General features: G+C 42.9%; 1 protein-coding gene across 1 annotated transcript in view; it reads left to right on the forward strand.

Annotated features, from left to right (window-relative positions):
• tnfsf10l (TNF superfamily member 10, like) overlaps nucleotides 1-2,791 on the forward strand; it is an 82,264-nt gene extending 79,473 nt beyond the window's left edge. The window contains exon 6 of the mRNA XM_014207390.2: nucleotides 366-2,791. Within this exon, the coding sequence (XP_014062865.1) occupies nucleotides 366-656 (291 nt within the window). The 3' untranslated portion in view covers nucleotides 657-2,791. The remainder of the gene's footprint in view (nucleotides 1-365) is intronic.
• Nucleotides 2,792-22,497: the final 19,706 nt, after the last annotated feature.

Raw genomic sequence — 22,497 nt, forward strand, 5'->3', positions numbered from 1 at the left:
GGTGATTTCACTTTCATTTCACTTCACCAATTTGGACTATTTTGTGTATGTCCATTACATGAAATCCAAATAAAAATCTATTTAAATTACAGGTTGTAATGCAACAAAGTAGGAAAAATGCCAAGGGGGATGAATACTTTTGCAAGGCACTGTATAATTGTGGGACCAGGTATGAGACTCAAAGTTTTTTTTTAATATAGTGAGCATCAAATGCGATCATAATAAGACTATTAAGTGGTGATACATCCTTAAGACAAGTCTTCTACTGCATTATAATCATATCATAATTCATTTTATCACGCTGAGTAATATGTATATCTCTCTCCCTCCATCCCTCCCTCCCTCCCTCGTCCCTCCATCCCTAGGTCTACTTTCGCTACCCATCGCCCACTGAAGGGGACCAGCCAACAGCCAGTCACCAGCTGGTCCAGTGTGTCTACAAGAAGACGTCCTACCTGCGGCCCATCCAGCTGTTGAAGGGCGTAGGCACTAAGTGTTGGGCCCCAGAGGCAGAGTACGCCCTCCACTCTGTCTACCAGGGAGGGCTGTTTGAGCTGAGGGCCGGGGATGAGCTCTTCGTCTCAGTCTCTTCCCCCACCATGGTTCATGCAGAGGAGTCATCAAGTTATTTTGGGGCGTTCCGTTTGGATCTGTAAAGATGGATGGAGGGGGAGATGGAGGGGAGAGATAGGGGAGACCACTGCCAGAAGAGGGTATGGGGTGGGATGAAAAGGAGAGGGTGAGGAACGGAGGCAGGGTGAGGACATTGCCAGAGTGAGGAAAGGGGGTGAAAGGAGGGATTAGAGGAGAGAAGGAGGGAAGGTTGAGACCCCAAGGACTAACTCCCCCGTTCTTTCCAAAGTGAATTGTAAATAGATCTGTAGATTCTACATGTGAAGGAGGGAGTTATGAACCTGAAAACATTGGATGGACACAGAGAATCAAAAGACAGAAGAATGTATTGCTTTATAATTCACATCATATAATGTGGAACTGTGGAACTATGGAACAGAACGGTAGCAGAAAAAAAGGACAAAGAAATAAATGTGATGATGTGATAGCCAAGACTGGTGCAGTATGCTCACTGTATCTGTGCCATTTATACATACATTACATACTGACTGTATAGAAAGGAGTTGAGCACAGAACTAGAATCAATTATATTCTAATCATTCTAGTTCTGTGAAGTTGACTGTCTGTTCCAAGGGTTCTAACTGGACATTTGGCAGTTTGGGAAATTAGAAAAATTACTAATATGTTGTATACAAGACCATTTAGAGAAAGAAGAAGAGTGGATGACTTTTGCTTGCTGCAGGACTTTTAAACTTTGGATGTACGACAGATTGGAAGAGGACTCTGTTTCGTTGTTGTTTAAACGACATTGGACACTGTTGAACACAGTTATGGATTGGATAAAGGAGAAGAAGAGGAGGATAAGGAAAGGGCAGAGGAATGGAACAGACAGTACAAAGAAAGGACATAGAGAGAGTGCGCAAAAGAGGGGTATGCGGCCCTACCAGTCTCTTAAATAAACTTTGTCTCTCTTGCTCTGTCTTTCTTTCTCTCTTGCTCTCTCTCTCTGAAATCTCTCTCTCTCTCTCTGGAATCTCTCTGGTCTTCACCTGTCTGTCCAATGTAACCTGTGGAACAGCATACTGATGCCGGGAAACACATACACACACACCCACTGTCGGACCTACTTTAAGCCCATGCCAGTCAGCAACAATCGGCAGAAAGTAAACACACATTAATCTAAACACAAACCATACACAGCACAGCACTGCTCCCTGCCCTACAGACACACTTCACTTCTCTCTCTGAGACACACACAACACCTCCCTTTGTCGTCTGGTAATTGTAAGTGCACAAGCGGAGGCTGTGTGTGTGTGTGTGTGTGTGTGTGTGTGTGTGTGTGTGTGTGTGTGTGTGTGTGTGTGTGTGTGTGTGTGTGTGTGTGTGTGTGTGTCTTCAGTGTTCATTGGCTCCGTGGTTGTCTCGGAGGAAAGGTTAAACAAATATACAGCAGGGCTTGTTTGGGGGTGCGCCTGCCAGCTTTGTATTCTTTGTTTTACAGAGAAACATGCAACACACACAAACACTTTCTGTCTCTCAAAGAGGCACACACAATACACACACAGACACACACACAAATACTTTCTCTCTCTCAAAGAGGAACACGAAATACACCCACACACACAGTCAGACACACCAGACACGAGACACATGCAGAAAAACACACAGACACACAAGAGGGACACCGCAGAACACGCAACACATTCAAATGCATAGACATTCACATGATAGGGACTCCGCAGCACATGCAACCCACACGTCCACACACTCTCTCTCTCTTACACATATACACACACACACACACACAAAGCTGGGTGACGTACAATTTAACCTCTGCTTCAGAGAATCTGTGGTGGGTTGTATCTGTGTTTATAGTGTATGTACAGATGTAGGATCTTAATTTGATCCAGTTTGCTACAGCAGGAACATAATCCTGCAGCAACAGGAAATGTGAATTATTATAATTATATTATAATTCATGGACATTTTTGTGGGGGTTGATACATTTTTCGTAAGGGAAAATCAAGTCTGAAATTTCAAAGTGGAAATTACAAACTTCAGAAGCCTTTTTAAACCTCAAATACACAACAATTTAGAAATGTCCTGCACTGCAAATTAAGAGCCTCCATCTGTATAGTTATTATACTGTGTAAAGTTGAGGGAGAGGGTGGAGACACCAAGTGAACCATCATTTTTTATTTATTTTTCACAAGTGTGACAGCCATCTTTATTAGTTTGGTTGCTGTTTTAATCCTGTCACTTCCAACATTTGTTTCTCACTGGACCCTCGCTCATACATAGACACTCCTACTAGTTGCAAAAATATCGTAAGGAGACCCAAAAAAACACTACACCCCACTAACGGTACCAAGGCACCTGCCAGTTAAGTTCATTCCGATAACTTTCCCAAAATGTTGGAAGATTGCTAGAATTAGGAGGGAATAAGTAGGAAACCCGGGAATCGTAACATACTATGACCTGCCTCCAGGACAAGACTCATGTCAACCTGCTACATATTCCTATTAGTAGCTCCAACGGGAATAAAACCCATTACCCTGGTATTACTAGCGTCAATGTTTTACCAACACAGCCACACAGGACCCCAAACACGTCTTTTTTGGAAAACCTGAGAATTTGGGAAAGTAACTGTAATTTTGCAACCGTAAACAAGACAGAGTATGTTATAGATACATTGTTCCCCAGCATGTTCTGTTCCTCTATAGATTTCCTCTTTGGGTTGATATATCATTGTAGTTCAGTTTCATACAGTGTAGTACAACACACACAAGGTTTCCCAACACACAATCTGACAACAGTTATGAACATGGACCTTTAGGCTTAGATACAACACCACCACACACACACACACACACTGTCACGTCCTGGCCAGTATAAGGGTTAATTGTCATTGTAGTTTGGTCAGGACGTGGCAGAGGGTATTCGTTTTATGTGGTTCGGGGTGGTGTGTTTGTTGAAGGGGCATTTGATTTAAGTATTCCGGGGTTTTTGGGCACTGTTTGATTTTCATGTATTCTATGTTTAGTCTAGTGTGTCTGTTTCTATGTTTGGTTAATTGGGGTTGGGACTCTCAGTTGAAGGCAGGTGTTGTCTATTTGCCTTTGATTGAGAGTTCCATATATTAGGGTGTGTTTGTGTTTGTCATTTGTGGGAGATTGTTCTGTGTTTAGCCTTGTGCCTTACCAGACTGTTTTGTTGATCGTTTGTTCTTTTTTTGTTATTTTTGTATGTTCATTCTGAGATAATAAACGTCAAGATGAGCATACACATACCTGCTGCGTTTTGGTCCTCCTTTACCGACGACAACTGTGACAGAATCTCCCACCAAACCAGGACCAAGCAGCAGAGGAACGAGGAGGAAGGATGGACATGGGCCGAGTTAAGGAGGAGCGTTTCCAGGGCGATGGAAGAGTTTAGGAAATTCGAGAGGCAGCCCCAATAATTTTTTTTGGGGGGGGCACAAGGGCAGTTTTGCGGGGCAAGAATGGAGCCCCAGGCCAGCTCCCCGCACTAGCCTGGAGGTACGTGTTCCCAGTCTGGTACGTCCAGTACCAGCATCACGCACCAGGCTTCAAGTGCGTCATCCCAGTCCGACATCGCCAGGGCTGCCCGTCAGTCAAGAGTCGCCAGAGCCGCCCGTCAGTCAAGAGTCGCCAGAGCCGCCCGTCAGTCAAGAGTCGCCAGAGCCGCCCGTCAGTCAAGAGTCGCCAGAGCCGCCCGTCAGTCAGGAGTCGCCAGAGCCGCCCGTCAGTCAGGAGTCGCCAGAGCCGCCCGTCAGTCAGGAGTCGCCAGAGCCGCCCGTCAGTCAGGAGTCGCCAGAGCCGCCCGTCAGTCAGGAGTCGCCAGAGCCGCCCGTCAGTCAGGAGCCGCCAGAGCCGCCCGTCAGTCAGGAGCCGCCAGAGCCGCCCGTCAGTCAGGAGCCGCCAGAGCCGCCCATCATTCAGGAGCCGCCGGTCAGTCAGGAGCCGCCAGAGCCGCCCGTCAGTCAGGAGCCGCCAGAGCCGCCCGTCAGTCAGGAGCCGCCCGTCAGTCAGGAGCCGCCAGTCAGTCAGGAGCCGCCAGAGCGGCCAGACTGCCCGGAGCTGCCAGAGCGGCCAGACTGCCCGGAGCTGCCAGAGCGGCCAGACTGCCCGGAGCGGCCAGACTGCCCGGAGCGGCCAGACTGCCCGGAGCTGCCAGACTGCCCGGAGCTGCCAGACTGCCCGGAGCTGCCAGACTGCCCGGAGCTGCCAGACTGCCCGGAGCTGCCAGACTGCCCGGAGCTGCCAGACTGCCCGGAGATGCCAGACTGCCCGGAGATGCCAGAGCGGCCAGACTGCCCGGAGCTGCCAGAGTGGCCAGACTGCCCGGAGCTGCCAGAGTGGCCAGACTGCCCGGAGCTGCCAGACTGCCCGGAGCTGCCAGAGTGGCCAGACTGCCCGGAGCTGCCAGAGTGGCCAGACTGCCCGGAGCTGCCAGAGTGGCCAGACTGCCCGGAGCTGCCAGAGTGGCCAGACTGCCCGGAGATGCCAGAGCGGCCAGACTGCCCGGAGATGCCAGAGCGGCCAGACTGCCCGGAGATGCCAGAGCGGCCAGACTGCCCGGAGCTGCCAGAGCGGCCAGACTGCCCGGAGCTGCCAGAGTGGCCAGACTGCCCGGAGCTGCCAGAGTGGCCAGACTGCCCGGAGCTGCCAGAGTGCCCCATCGGCCAGGATCAGCCAGAGTGGCCCATCGGCCCAGAGTTTGCCGATGACCAAAACCCAAGGGAGTCTAGCAGCAACCTTGAACTGAGTAAGCCTGACAATTCAGAACTTAAAGAGATTAACTGTTTAAATGCTGAGTCTGCATACAGGGTGGAGAGGTGGAGGTCTGCCCGTGATCCGGAGCAGGGGAAGTCTGCCTACGGTCCGAGGCTGATCGGGTCGGTCGGCACTCTGGAGGACAATAGGCCGGAGCCTGAACCACCACCTGCATAGGTGGGTTGGGGAGGGGGGGTGTAGCACAAGTGCCGTCGGTGACGGCAGCCACCCTCCCTTCCCTCCCTTTAGTTTAGGGGGATTTTTTTGTTGTTATTTGGGGTTTTGTTATTCTTCAGGTGCTTCCAGGGTTAGCACCTTTAGGGGGGGGTACTGTCACGTCCTGGCCAGTATAAGGGTTAATTGTCATTGTAGTTTGGTCAGGACGTGGCAGAGGGTATTAGTTTTATGTGGTTCGGGGGGTGTGTTTGTTGAAGGGGCATTTGATTTAAGTATTCCGGGGGTTTTGGGCACTGTTTGATTTTCATGTATTCTATGTTTAGTCTAGTGTGTCTGTTTCTATGTTTGGTTAATTGGGGTTGGGACTCTCAGTTGAAGGCAGGTGTTGTCTATTTGCCTTTGATTGAGAGTCCCATATATTAGGGTGTGTTTGTTTGTCATTTGTGGGAGATTGTTCTGTGTTTAGCCTTGTGCCTTACCAGACTTTTGTTGATCGTTCGTTCTTTTTTGTTACTTTTGTGTTCATTTTGAATTTATTAAAACGTCAAGATGAGCATACACATACCTGCTGCGTTTTGGTCTCATCAATACGACAATTGTGACACACACACACACACACACATTGGAGCTGTACGTTTATTACATACATATTCAGTCCAGCAAATTCAATTTCTCTACGTTGTAGCATGTTGGTTATGTGAATATGAAATTTTTTGTGTTATAGAACAATGGTTCCCAAACTTTTTATAGTCCCGTACCCCTTCAAACAACCTCCAGCTACATACCCCCTCTAGCACCAGGGTCAGCGCACTTTCAAATGTTGTTTTTTTGCCATCATTGTAAGCCTACCACACACACACTATGTGATACATATTTAAACATAAGAATGAGTGTGAGTTTTTGTCACAACCCGGCTTGTGGGAAGTGACAAAGAGCTCTTTTTAGGAACAGGGCACAAATAATAATAATAATCAATAATTTTGCTCTTTACATATAAAACCTTATTTGTTCACCGAAAATTGTGAATAACTCACAACAGGTTAATGAGAAGGGTGTGCTTGAAAGGATGTGCATAACTCTGCAATGTTGGGTTGTATTGGAGAGAGTCTGTCTTAAATCATTTTCTACACAGTCTGTGCCTGTATTTAGTTTTCATGCTAGTGAGGGAATCCACTCTCACAGTTACGTGGTTGCAAAGGGCATCAGTGTCTTAACAGCACGATTTCAAAAGGCAGGATACTCTAAGCGCAGCCCAATCCAGAAATATGTCAGTGGCTTCTGATTAAATTCAATTGTCGCAGAACCGCTTGTTGCAATTTCAATGAGGCTCTTTTGTTCAGATGTCGGTAAGTGGACTGGAGGCAGGACATGAAAGGGATAACGAATCCAGTTGTTTCTGTCATCCGTTTCAGGAAAGTACCTGCATAATTGCACACCCAATTCACTCAGCTGCTTTGCTGTATCACATTTGACATTGTCCGTAAGCTTGAGTTCACACTAAAAAATCATACAATGATGGAAAGACCTGTGTGTTGTCCTTCTTAATAAAGACAGAGAAGAGCTCCAACTTCTTAATCATAGCCTCAATTTGGTCCCGCACATTGAATATAGTTGCAGAGAGTCCCTGTAATCCTAGATTCAGATCATTCAGGCGAGAAAAAACATCACCCAGATAGGCCAGTCGTGTGAGAAACTCGTCATCATGACAGCGGTCAGACAAGTGAAAATTATGGTCAGTTAGGAAAACTTTAAGCTCGTCTCTCAATTCAGTTTGGGAATACCCATTATAGAAGATTTGCACCTTGGGTCCTGTGTGTGTTTTTATATGTAAATATGCCTTTGAAAGCCTGAATTGATACACTATAATCATAAATGTAATCACTGCCAGATACTATGTTGGTTACTTTCAAAGTCTCTCCCTGTCCTTGAAAAAGATACAGAGTATATTGTAACAGTTCAGTTGTAAAATTAGAGTTTTTTTTTTTTTCATGGGAATATGGTTCAGTGAACTCTAGGTGTGCGTGCGTGTACGCATGGGTGTTGAGAGAGGTGTAGTAGCTGCATGTGTAAGGGATGGGTGTGAAATGTGATAAAGACTGAGATCTTATTCTACATAGCTATACTGCGCTCTCTGTGTGTCAATCTCTCTCTCTCTGTGGTGTGTATAAGAGAAACAGAGAGAGGAGAAAACCATTATAAAACCAAAGGGCACATTCTCAGAACAAAAGGTGTATTGTTTCCTTTTTTTTCTTCTTTTTTTTACATGCTTCAACCATACGTTCTCTCCTAAACTGTGTCCCGAATCGCACTCTATTCCCTACAATGTGTGCAACTTCTGACCAGGCCACTATTGGCCTGATCAAAAGAAGTGCACTAAATAAAAAATGGTGTGCCATTTGGGAAACAATCCTATCCTTTCCTACACTCCTTTACAAATGTTTTTCTGTTTTAACTCGTTTGATAATGATAGGCCACTTGTGGAACGTGTATACATTGTATTCTGATGTTCCTTTGACTATGATGTTAAATGTGTGTTAAATAAAGTGCTGAATAATGGTAATACTGTAATGGATTGGATTCCTTATTACCAGAGTGGTATACTACAAAACCGGATCAATTAGTTAAGACTAGATTCTAATCAGATCCACACTTGCTCACAGCCGCATAGTCGATGTTTTGGTGGTGTCGGAGGTGGAACTCTGTTAGAGCTGTCAAATCCACAAGCAGCTCCTTGTGTTACTTTATCGGTAGCCATTGGATGCAATGAACCTTCGATTGCCGTTTTGAGCTTCTAACGCAGTAGCAGTCATATGGAAGGGAGTGGTTTGTGACACACACGAGCAGCCGCTCACCTATTTGTCAGCTCATACCGCAGTTAAACCTCCAACACCTCCAAACATAGGTTAACGATCTCTGCACCAAGTCATGAACCAACAGGACCCTGAACAGCTTTTACCCCCAAGCCATAAGACTGCTAAATACACTGAACAAAAATATAAACGGAACATGCAACAATTTCAAAGATTTTACTGAGTTACAGTTCATATAAGGAGAAGTCAAGTACATGATCTTAGGGGTCTTAGAGGCATTGGCAAACACAATGGAAGTAATTAAATGTATGCACCCCTAATTGCACCGAATACATCTGTTTATTCTACAGCAGTAATCATGAGCCTATAAACCAGAGTTACACTGTTAGCGGTGTGCACTGGTAGGAAGACCACTTTATGCAGCTCACCATCAGCTCCAATGATGTAAATAACATGAGTAGGTCTACCACTGATAAGCTTCCCAGTAAAGCATTAAAAACAATTAAGCAACCCAGAAAAGTGCTAAAAATAGCCCATATTAACATATGTAGCCTAAGAAACAAGGTCCATGAAGTCAATAACTTGCTTTTAACAGATGACATTCCTATTCTGACTATCTTTGAAACTCACTTTGATAATACCTTCGATGATACAGTGGTAGCAATACATGGTTAATAACTTTTACCGAAAGACAGAAATGGTCAACGGTGGCGGTGTTGCGGTCTATATTCAGAACCACATTCCAGTAAGCTTAGGGACGATCTAATGTCAAATAGTATGGCTACAGGTTCATCTGCCTCACCAAAATCCCATTCTTGTGGGAAGCTACTATAGACCACCAAGTGCTAACAGTCAGTATCTGGATAATGTATGAAATGCATGATAATGTATGTGATATCAACAGAGAAGTATATTTTCTGGCTGATTTAAATATTGACTGGCTATCATTAAGCTACCCACTCAAGAAAAAACGTAAAACTGTAACCAGTGCCTACAACCTGGATCAGGTTGTCAGTCAAACTACCAGGGTAGTTACAAACAACACAGGAACTAAATCATCAACATGTATTGATCACATCTTTACTAATGCTGCAGAAATTTGTGTTAAAGCAGTATCCAAATCCATAGGATGTAGTGATCCCAATATAATAGCCATATCTAGGAAACCAAAGTTCCAAAGGCTGGGCCTAATATAGTGTATAAGAGGTTATACAATAAGTTTTGTAGTGATTCATATGTTGATGATGTAAAGAATATTTGCTGGTCTGTGGTGTGTAATGAGGAGCAACCAGACACTACACTTGACGCATTCATGAAACTACTTATTCCAGTTACTAACAAGCACACACCCATTAAGAAAATGACTGTAAAACGTGTTAAATCCCCTTGGTTTGATGAGGAATTGAAAAATGGTATGGTTGAGAGGGATGAGGCAAAAGGTATGGCAATTAAGTCTGGCAGACCAACTGATTGGCAAATGTACTGCAAATTAAGAAATCATGTGACTAAACTAAATAAAAATAAACTATACTATGAAACAAAGATAAATTATATAAATAATGATAGTAAAAAGCTTTGGTGCACCTTAAATTACATTTTTGGGAAAAAATCCAGCTCGGCTCCATTCATTGAATCAGATGGCTCATTTATCACAAAGCCCACTGATATTGGCAACTACTTTAATTACTTTTTCATTGGCAAGATAAGCAAACTTAGGGATGACATGCCAGCTACAAACGCTGACACTACACATCCAAGTATATCAGACCAACTTATGAAACAGAAATATTGTACTTTTGAATTCCGTAAAGTCAGTGTGGAAGAGGTTAAACAATTATTATTGTCTATCAACAATGACAAGCCACCGGGGTCTGACAATCTGGATGGAAAATTACTGAGGATAATAGCAGACGATAACGCCACTCCTATTTGCCACATATTCAATTTTAGCCTACTAGAGAGCGTGTGCCCTCAGGCCTGGAGGGAAGCTAAAGTCAATCCACTACCCAAGAAGAGTAAAGCCCCCTTTACTGGCTCAAATAGCCAACCAATCAGCCTGTTACCAACCCTTAGTAAACTTCTGGAAATTGTGTTTGACCAGATACAATGCTATTTTACAGTAAACAAATTGACAACAGAATTTCAGCACGCTTATAGGGAAAGACACTCAACAAGCACAGCACTTACACAAATTACTGATGATTGGCTGGGAGAAATTGATGATAAAATAATTGTGGGGGCTGTCTTGTTAGACTTCAGTGCAGCTTTTGACATTATTGATCATAGTCTGCTGCTGGAAAAATGTATGTGTTATGGCTTTACACCCCCTGCTATAATGTGGATAAAGAGTTGTCTACACAACACAGAGGCTGTTCTTTAATAGAAGCCTCTCAAATTTAATCCAGTTAGAATCAGTAATTCCCTAGGGCAGCTGTTTAGACCCCTTGCTTTTTTACATTTTTACTAACGACATGCCACTGACTTTGAGTAAAGCCAGAGTGTCTATGTGTGGGGATGACTCAACACTATACACGTCAGCTACTACAGCGACTGAAATGACTGACAAAGAGTTGCAGTTAGTTTCAAAGTGGGTGGCCCTAAGTTAGCCCTAAATACTTATAAAACTAAAAGTATTGTATTTGGAACAAAACACTCACTAAACCCTAACCTCAACTATATCTTGTAATAAATAACGCGGAAATTATTTGACTAAACTGCTTGGAGTAACCCTAGATTGTAAACTGTCATGGTCAAAACATATTGATGCAGTAGTAGCTAAGATGGGGAGAAGTCTGTCTATAATAAAGCGATGCCGTGCCTTCTTAACAACACTATCAACAAGGCAGGTCCTAGTTTTGACGCACCTTGACTTCTGTTCAGTCGTGTGGTCAGGTGCCACAAAAAAGGACTTAGGAAAATTGCAATTGGCTCAGAACAGGGCAGCACGGCTGGCCCTTGGATGTACACAGAGAGCTAATATTAATAATATGCATGTCAATCTCTCCTGCGTCAAAGTGGAGGAGAGATTGACTTCATCACTACTTTTATCTATGAGAGGTATTGACATGTTGAATGCACCGAGCTGTCTGTCAAAACTTCTGGCATACAGCTCAGACACCCATGCATACCCCAGAAGACATGCCACAAGTCCAGAACAGACTATGGGAGGCACACAGTACTACATAGAGCCATGACTACATGAACTCTATTCCACATCAAGTAACTGATGCAAGCAGTAAAATTAGATAAAAAAAACAGATAAAAAAACACCTTATGGAACAAGCAAGTTGCTTTGGCAGCAGCTAATGGGGATCCATAATAAATACAAATACAAATTGAAATAAATACATTTGGCACTAATCTATGGACTTCACATGACTGGAAATACAGATATGCATTTGTTGGTAGGGGCGTGGATCAGAAAACCAGTCAGTATCTGTTGTGACCACCATTTGCCTCATGCAGCGCGACACATCTCCTTCGCATAGAGTTGATCAGGCTGTTGATTGTAGTCTGTGGAATGTTGTCCCACTCATTTTCAATGGCTGTGCGATGTTGCTGGATATTGGCGGGAACTGGAAAACGCTGCTGTGCACGTCGATTGAGAGCATCTCAAACACGCTCAATGGGTGACATATCTGGTGATTTTGCAGGCCATGGAAGAACTGGGACATTTTCAGCTTCCAGGAATTGTGCACAGATCCTTGTAACATGGGGCCATGCTGAAACATAAGGTGTTGACGGCAGATGAATGGCACGACAATGGGACTCAGGATCACACCACAGTATCTCTGTGCATTCAAATTCAAATTCAGTGCCACCATGGGGCACTCTGTTCACAATGTTGACATCAGCAAACCGCTCTCCCACACGATGCCATCTGCCCGGTACAGTTGAAACCAGAATGCCAGTAGCCATCGAAGTGAAGCATTTGCCAACTGAAGTCAGTTAGGACGCCGAACTGCAGTCAGATCAAGACCCTGGCGAGGACGACGAGCAAGCAGATGAGTTTCCCTTAGACGGTTTCTGACAGTTTGTGCAGACATTTTTCAATTGTGAAAACCCATAGTTTCATCAGCTCTCCGGGTGGCTGGTCTCAGGTGAAGAAGGTCCTGGGCTGGCATGGTTACACATGGTCTGCGGTTGTGAGGCCGGTTGGACGTACTGCCAAATTCTTTAAAACAACGTTGGAGGCGGGTTATGGTAGAGAAATTAACATTCAATTCTCTGGCAACAGCTCTGGTGGACCTTCCTAGCAGTCAGCCTGCCAATTCTACCCTTTTTGCAGTAACTCTTTTGACTCAACACATAAGCTGCTGCTACTGTTTATCTATCCTGTTGCCTAGTTAATTTACCTTGACCAATACTTACATATCTACCTCAATTACCGTGTACTGCTGCATATCGACTCTGTACTGGTACCCCGTGTATATAGACAAATTATTGTTACTCATTATGTATTTATTCCAAAATTTTTCAATTATTTTTATATTTTTCTCTTTGCTTTGTTGGGGAGGGCCCATAAGTAAGCATTTCACTGTTGGTCTACACATGTTGTTTACGAAACATGTGACACATTTTATAGATTTTTATTTAATTTGATCTGATTGAATCGAGGCCTTAGCCAGCTTATATTGATAAACAACCAGAAATAACTATAGAGTTTCTGATTTAATTAAGAAATCCAAAATGAGATATTTGTTTTTAGTTTGAAATTTTAATGAATTATATGAAGAGTGCCTTGGTCCTTTTTGATGTGTTTTCAGTTGTTGAGTCAATTAGACCATGCTCATTTCAAACTTATCTTTAAAAAACTGTTATTTCAGAATATTTAAGCAAATTAGCTGGCTCATGCGTTGATCCTGCTTTGTAGTATTGGACCCCTCTGGTTCTCAAAGTATTTTCAAAGATTATTTGACAAACTCACCTCATCTGCTGACAATGTACTTTCATGATATTACATTTCTGTATTTATCTATCTTTATGTAACCATGGTGATCTCACTAAGAATCATTATGCAAAAATGTTTTATGAGAGACCAGAGATAAGGAGTAGACAGTGAGCATGCCAACCGAAGATGTGTTGTGTTTCAACATTGAGTCATCTCCACCTAGTGATACCATTCAGCTGTTGCTCTGTGGTGCCCCGTGGTCTGATCAAAAAGTTAAAAAACTGCGTCTTTCCATCCTTCCCTAACACTGACCTTACACAATTGGCATCAGACCGAGGCTCTGCATCTGTCCTCGTGCTCCTAGACTTTAGTAATGCTTTTGAAGCTATCGATCACCACATTCTTTTGGAGAGATTGGAAACCCAAATTGGTCTACACGGACAAGTTCTGGCCTGGTTTAGATCTTATCTGTCAGAAAGATATCTGTTTGTTTCAGTGGATGGTTTGTCCTCTGACAAGTCAACTGTAAATTTCGGTGTTCCTCAAGGCTCCGTTTTAGGACCACTATTGTTTTCACTATATATTTTACCTCTTGGTGAAGTCATTCGGAAACATCATGTTAAATTTCACTGCTATGCGGATGACACACAGCTGTGCATTTCGATGAAACATGGTGAAGCCCCAAAATTGCCCTCCCTGGAAGCCTATGTTTCAGACATAAGGAAGTGGATGGCGGCAAATGTTCTACTTTTAAACTCAGAGATGCTTGTTCTAGGTCCCAAGAAACAAAGAGATCTTCTGTTGAATCTGACAATTAATCTTGATGGATGTACAGTCGTCTAAAATAAAACTGTGAAGGACCTCGGCGTTAGTCTGGACCCTGATCTCTCTTTTGACGAACATATCAAGACAGTTTCAAGGACAGCTTTTTTCCATCTACATAACGTTGCAAAAATCAGAAACTTTCTGTCCAAAAATTATGCTGAAAAATGTATCCATGCTTTTGTCACTTCTAGGTTAGACTACTGCAATGCTCTACTTTCCGGCTACCCGGAAAAAGCACAAAATAAACTTCAGTTAGTGCTAAACATGGCTGCAAGAATCTTGACTTGAACCGAAAAATTGTATCATATTACTCCAGTGCTAGCCTCTCTACACTGGCTTCCTGTTAACCTGTTATGGCTAGGGGGCAGTATTTTCACGGCCGGATAAAAAACGTACCCGATTTAATCTGATTATTACTCCTGCCCAGAAATATGCATATAATTATTAGCTTTGGATAGAAAACACTCCAAAGTTTCTAAAACTGTTTGAATGGTGTCTGTGAGTATAACAGAACTCATTTGGCAGGCCAAAACCTGAGAAGATTCCGTACAGGAAGTACCCTGTCTGACAATTCCCTGGCCTTCTTGATTATCTCTATCCAAAACAGGGGATCTCTGCTGTTACGTGACACTTCCTACGGCTCCCATGGGCTCTCAGAAGGCGGCAAAAAGCTGAATCGTGGCTTTGCAGGCCCTGGCTGAAAAACATTAGCGCGTTTGGATAGTGGCCGGTCAGAGTACTATGAGACTGAGGCTCGTGCACGAGTCGACTCCATGTTTTTATTCTTTCGTCTTTGAACGAAAACCACCACTCCCGGTCGGAATATTATCGCTTTTTTACAAGAAAAATGGCATAAAAATTGATTTTAAACAGCGGTTGACATGCTTCGATGTACGGTAATGGAATATTTAGAATTTTTATGTCACAAAATGCGTCGTGCGCGTGACCCTTATTTACACTTCGGATAGTGTCTTGAACGCACGAACAAAACGCCGCTATTTGGATATAACGATGGATTATTTTGAACCAAACCAACATTTGTTATTGAAGTAGCAGTCCTGGGAGTGCATTCTGACGAAGAACACCAAAGGTAATCAAACTTTTCTAATAGTAAATCGGAGTTTGGTCAGGGCTAAACTTGGTGGGTGTCAAAATAGCTAGCCGTGATGGCTGGGCTATCTACTCAGAATATTGCAAAATGTGCTTTCACCGAAAAGCTATTTTAAAATCGGACACCTCGATTGCACAAAGGAGTTCTGTATCTATAATTCTTAAAATAATTGTTATGTTTTTTGTGAACGTTTATCGTGAGTAATTTAGTAAATTCACCGGAAGTGTTTGGTGGGAATGCTAGTTCTGAACATCACATGCTAATGTAAAAAGCTGGTTTTTGATATAAATATGAACTTGATTGAACAAAACATGCATGTATTGTATAACATAATGTCCTAGGCGTGTCATCTGATGAAGATCATCAAAGGTTAGTGCTGGATTTAGCTGTGGTTTTGTTTTTTGTGACATTATATGCTAGCTTGAAAAATGGGTGTCTGATGTTTTGCTTTCGCTGTAAAGACTTTTTGAAATTGGACAGTGTGGTTAGATAAAGGAGAGTCTTGTCTTTAAAATGCTGTAAAATAGTGATATGTTTGAAAAATTGAAGTTTTTGTATTTTTGAGGAATTTGTAATTCGCGCCACGCCTATCATTGGATATTGGAGCAGGTGTTCCGCTAGCGGAACGAAGGGCTGATTTCAAGGTTTTACTGCAAACCTACAAAGCATTACATAGGCTTCCTCCTACCTATCTTTCCGATTTGGTCCTGCCGTATGCTATGGTCACAAGACGCAGAGGTTAAGGTTAAGCAAGAGGTTAAGCAAGGGCTGATTTCAAGGTTTTACTGCTAACCTACAAAGCATTACATAGGCTTCCTCCTACCTATCTTTCCGATTTGGTCCTGCCGTATGCTATGGTCACAAGACGCAGGCCTCCTTACTGTCCCTAGAATTTCTAAGCAAACAGCTGGAGGCAGGGCTTTCTTCTATAGTGCTCCATTTTTATGGAATGGTCTGCCTATCCATGTGAGAGATGCAGACATGGTCTCAAACTTTAAGTCTTTATTGGAGACTCATCTCTTCAGTAGGTCCTATGATTGAGTGTAGTCTGGCCCAGGAGTGTGAAGGTGAACGGAAAGGCACTGGAGCAACGAACCACCCTTGCGGTCTCTGCCTGGCTGGTTCCCCGCTCTCCACTGGGATTCTCTGCCTCTAACCCTATTACAGGGGCCGAGTCACTGGCTTGCTGGTGCTCTGCTGTGCCGTCCCTGGGAGGGGTCCGTCACTTGAGTGGGTTGAGTCACTGACGTGATCTTCCTGTCTGGGTTGACACCCCCCTTGGGTTGTGCTGTGGCGGAGATCTTTGTGGGCTATACTCGGCCTTGTCTCAGGGTGGTAAGTTGGTGGTTGAAAATATCCCTCTAGTGGTGCGGGGGCTGTGCTTTGGCAAAGTGGGTGGGGTTATATCCTGCCTGTTTGACCCTGTCCGGAGGTATCGTCGGACGGGGCCACAGTGTCTCCCGACCCCTCCTGTCTCAGCCTTCAGTATTTACGCTGCAGTAGTTTATGTGTCGGGGGCTAGGGTCAGTCTGTTATATCTGGAGTATTTCTCCTGCCTTATCTGGTGTCCTGTGTGAATGTAAGTATGCTTTCTCTAATTCTCTCTTTCTTTCTTTCTCTCAGAGGACCTAGGACCATGCCTCAGGGCTACCTGGCCTGATGACTTCTTGCTGTCCCCAGTCCACCTGGCCGTGCTGCTGCTCCAGTTTCAACTGTTCTGCCTGCGGCTATGGAACTCTGACCTGTTCACTGGACGTGCTACCTGTCCCAGACCTGCTGTTTCAGACCTGCTCTCTAGAGACAGCAGGAGCGGTAGAGATACTCTGAATGATCGGCTATGAAAAGCCAACTGACATTTACTCCGGAGGTGCTGACCTGTTGAACCTTCAACAACCACTGTGATTATTATTATTTGATCATGCTGGTCATCTATGAACATCTTGGCCATGTTCTGTTATAATCTCCACCCGGCACAGCCAGAAGAGGACTGGCCACCCCTCATAGCCTGGTTCCTGTCTAGGTTTCATCCTAGGTTCTGGCCTTTCTAGGGAGTTTTTCCTAGCCACCGTGCTTCTACACCTGCTTTGTTTGCTGTTTGGGGTTTTAGGCTGGGTTTCTGTAGAGGCACTTTGTGACATCAACTGATGTAAGAAGGGCTTTATAAATACATTTGATTGACTGATTGACTGATATCAGATCAGTGGTCATATCAATTCAGTGGTTACTTCAATAAAGGGAGGAAGGATGCGTTTTGGAACAAGACCAATTTAGTCTTCCTAAATGCCACAGATTGTCATCATTTGGTGGGGAAGCACGCATTGGATGTTTTAGTTGGTTGCGCTTTTCCTGAAATGATGTGGACAAAATTGAGAATGGAAAGATAAAGAAGCAAATGCCTGGTGACGCCAATCCAGTGATCTCAGCCGGCCCACTGTGGTCAACCGGTCAGAGTCATGCCAACAGGCCAAACCGTTGGAGAATATTCTGACGAGGGCTCTAACCACTGACCTCTCGCTCCTATCGTAAACATCTCATCATATCAATCATATCAATACCACATGAAAAATGACGGCGGGAATAATAACGATTTATGATGTATTAATGTATCTGGCACACACACACACACACACACACACAACTCCAGGTTTCTAACCTCAAGGGTATTTTCCTGGGGTCGCTAACCTTGCCAACAAACAAAGAGTTGTGAATGGATCACTGGTTCACCAATCAGAACCTTAATAGGCTCAGCAACAGTAGCAAGGGGTAATGTGTAATGAACATTTTTTGGGAGGAGAGCGCTTCTTTGGGACCATCAGGCGACGTCTTAAAAATGTCTTTAGGGAGGTTCCCCGGAGCAAGCTGGGAACTAGACAAAAACCTCCAGGGGACCATGACAGAATGTCCTATGTTTAAAAACTTCTTTGATCACAGGAATGTTCTTGCAACGTTCCAATGAAACTTGTCTAGAACAGTATCTTATATTTGGAGAACATAGCAACCATTTTCTGTGTATGTTTGGTGTGACATTGATGAAATATTCGCCTAACTCTCTGAAACCTGGACACACAAATGTTCTTGCAGCGTCTTATGAAACGTGTCCAGAAGTTAATATAGGATATTCTGAGAACATGGTAACCACATTCTGGGTAAGTTGTGTTTGACATTTAAGGAAATGTTTCTAACTCTAACACCAAAACGTGCTAAATAGGTTCTCAGAAGATTTTTGATAACATGGAATGTTCCCATAACTAAACGGAAAACTGGACCCTCAAACATCAGGGTAACATTACAGGTAACATTACGAAAACATTTTCTTTTCCTAGAATTGTTAGCTGGGTTTACCAGTCTTTTTCTACCAAACTGAATTCTCATCAGTCAAAGGCGTGAAGTGAGGGCCAGTGTGTTGTCAATTATGTTGTCTAAGCCCTTCCAGTCCTTCACAGGTTCAAATGTTGTTTTCTTTTAAGTAGGCCTTTGAGCAACCTCGCCCATTTGATTGAGATGGGAGAAGTTAGGTTGGGACTATTCAATTGGTTCCATTGCTGCCTGCCATGATACAAATGGTGTTCTGACGGTTCCCATGCCTGACCAAATGTAGGAAAGTGTATCCCTCATGTATGTATGGCTAAGGCTACGTACTCTATGTATAAAATATATTTTCTATGTATAAAATAATATTCTCCCCTTAGAACTGTGATGTGTAAAGCCCAATGTCCATATGATTCCATGATCTATGCAGCAGTTACAGGTGGGGTGCCATTTGGGACACACCCACAGTTGCTCTGCAACCAATGATATTATAAATAGTATTCTGTCTATTTTCATGGCTGCATTAGATGTACTGTATGTATCAAACCAGTATCAAACCTTTTGTCTGCTTTGAACTCAAGTGTGTGCGTGGCATGCAGTATGTATCAAACCAATATGTATTGTAACATTTGTCCGCTTTGAACTTGTGGAGACTCGACCATCATCTGGTTTGGCTGCTGGTATGTATTTGTTTTAGTACAAAAGTAGAAACAGATACAAACGGCAGGATACCTCACATAACAAATCCAATATTAAGATATCAACTTTATTTAAACCAGGATGTCCTATTGATGTGGACAATCTGTCTTTCAGGGTTGACCTAGTAGAGGCTGGCACGCAAGGCTGCCCGGGGTAGACGGTTTTCCACTTTTGAAGCCAGCTACAACACATTGTAATTGCCACCCTAACTTTGGTTTTGTCTCTCAGCTTCTTGTTTTTGCTTTATTTCACTGGGTTCAAACCACTTCTGTTACACAGGCGCAGTATGGAGAGCAGAGAGGGAAGCCAAATAAATTACTAAAGTCCTATACTGTAGTAGAGGAGAGAGGGAAGAAGGGAGGTGGAGAGAGGGAAACCATGTATTAGAGTACTGACCCTGGCCTGTATAGACTGGTCCTATAAGTCATGGTTAGAGGGAGAGAGGATTCCACCCTGGCCTTGTGACTCGAATGACACACATTCCTATTGGTCCCTCAGTCAGTGTTTATGAGTCCAATGTGCTGAAGGAATTTGTGTAATTCGAGTCGTGTGTGTGCCCACACCTTTGCCTCATAACTGTGGGACATTTGATTGATGGAATGGTTACAATTTTTCTCGGTTGCTAAGACACTTTTAATAAAACTGGGGTCGACTTGATCTCCATCATAACCTAATGAGCACGATAGTATTATTTTTAGCAAAACTAAGTAATTGCTCATTGCTCTCACATACAATAAAAATCTACACATTTTTTATTTTGCAAAACAGTAAACACAACTCTCTACAAAATACAGGGTTGGGTAGGTCACTTTCTAAAAGTAATCCATTATTGTTATTAGCTCCCTGTCCAAAATTGTAATCAGTAACGTAATTTTTGGAATACCCAAACTCAGTAACGTAATCTGATTACGTTCAGTTGGTGTTAGATGACTTTCCCCCTAAAATGCATTAGAAGACAAAAATGTATGTTACCAATTGAACGACATCTATTGGAGCATAAATCAATGTTAAAGTTTACATAGCTGGCCATATATAGATGTTACACTTTACTTTATGGGTTGGTTATGTAGGCTTCTTCTAACCCATCGCTTTCTACTACATATAATAATACGATTAAATTATATCTTTACATTAGAAACCAAAGTATATCAGAATTCCAGTCTTTCCAATAAATCTTATACCCCTTGATCTTCAAGAATAGGACTTTGAAATATGGAAGTTATAAGGGCACAAGGCGAGACCCAGATGCAGACACAGGAGATGGTTTATTAAAACTCTTTAGGGATAGGGGGCAGCATTGGGAAGTTTGGATGAAAAGCGTGCCCAGAGTAAATTGCATGTTACTCAGGCCCAGAAACTAGAATATGCATATAATTAGTAGATTAGGATAGAAAACACTCTGAAGTTTCTAAAACTGTTTGAATGATGTCTGTGAGTATAACAGAACTTATATGGCAGGCGGAAACCTGAGAAAGATCCAACCAGGAAGTGGGAAATCTGAAGTTTGTAGTTTTTCAAGTGATTGCCTATCAATATAAAGTGTAAATGGGGTCATATTGCACTTCCTAAGGCTTCCACTAGATGTCAACAGTCTTTAGAACATTGTTTCAGGCTTCTACTGTGAAGGGGGAGAGAATAAGAGCTGTTTGAATCAGGGGTCGGGCAGAATGCCATGAGCTAAGTCTTGCGAGCGAGCTGCGTTCCCTTTCATTTTTAAAGACAAAGGAATTGTCCGGTTGGAATATTATTGAAGATTTATGATAAAAAAAACATCCTAAAGATTGATTCTATACATCGTTTGACATGTTTCTACAAACTGTAATGGAACTTTTTTGACTTTTCGTCTTGTGCATTTGGATTAGTGAACTGAACGTGCAAACAAAAAGGAGGTATTTGGACAAAAAGATTAACTTTATCGAACAAAACAAACATTTATTGTGGAACTGGGATTCCTGGGAGTGCATTCCGATGAAGATCATCAAAGGTAAGTGAATATTTATAATGCAATTTCTGACTTTTACTGACTCCACAACATGGCGAGTATCTGTATGGCTTGTTTTGGTGGCTGAGCGCTGTACTCAGATGGTGTCGTCCATTTGCAGCATGGTGTGCTTTTGCCGTAAAGCTTTTTGAAATCTGACACAGCGGTTGCATTAAGGAGTAGTTTATCTTTAATACTATGCATAACACTTGTATCTTTCATCAAAGTTTATGAGTATTTCTGTATATTGATGTGGCTCTCTGCAAATTCGCCGGATGTTTTCAAGGCACAACATTACTGAACATAACGCGCCAATGTAAACTGAGATTTTGAACTTTATCGAACAAAACATACATGTATTGTGTAACATGAAGTCCTATGAGTGCCATCTGATGAAGATCAAAGTGATACATTTTATCGCTGGTTGACTTGAACATACAAGACAAACTGGGACAGAGAGACAGGAAACACAGGGATAAATACACCAGGGAAAATAAGCGACACCTGGAGGAGGTGGAGACAATCACAAGGACAGGTGAAATAGATCAGGGTGTGACAGAAGTATAGATGAGCCAAATTGTTTTACCTGACCATAGCCCCAAAACTAAGGACTTATTAGCCAGCCCTACTCTGTTGTTTAGGATTTTGTTGTCATGGAGGACTGATTGGGCTCATTGATTCAAGTTGAAAAACAAACGCTGCAATCATGGAATGGCATGCTTTGATCACTACTGAAAAGTGCTATTTACATGTGAAAAATGAATGCCATATGCTGCATTTGCTGTAGGCATTTTGTTTACCTTTTTGTTGGTGACACTTTGATATCTTGATAATATGCAGCTGTTTAAAGGGCAAATCCACAGATGAAACAATAACAAAATGTTCGCCCTGCCTCTGTTTTGGTAAAAAGCTGAGGGATGGGCCTGGAGAAAGGTAACCACACTCAGTTTAATAGACAATAATCAATGGATATATATAAATACATACACACTAGTTCAAAAGTTTGGGGTCACTTAGAAATGTCCATGTTTTCCGTAAAAATACATGAAGTGAGTTGCAAAATGAATAAGAAATATAGTCAAGACGTTGACAAGGTTATAAATAATTATTTTTAATTGAAATAATAACTGTGTCCTTCAAACTTTGCTTTCGTCCATTTGCAGCAATTACAGCCTTGCAGACCTTTGGCATTCTAGTTGTCAATTTGGTAATCTGAAGGGACTTCACCCCATGCTTCCTGAAGCACCTCCCACAAATTGGATTGTCTTGATGAGCACTAAATTGCGTACCATACAGTCAAGCTGCTCCCACAACAGCTCAGGGTT

The sequence above is a fragment of the Salmo salar genome, chromosome ssa07 (genome assembly GCF_905237065.1).
Source record: "Salmo salar chromosome ssa07, Ssal_v3.1, whole genome shotgun sequence".
Taxonomy (NCBI): Eukaryota; Metazoa; Chordata; class Actinopteri; order Salmoniformes; family Salmonidae; genus Salmo; species Salmo salar.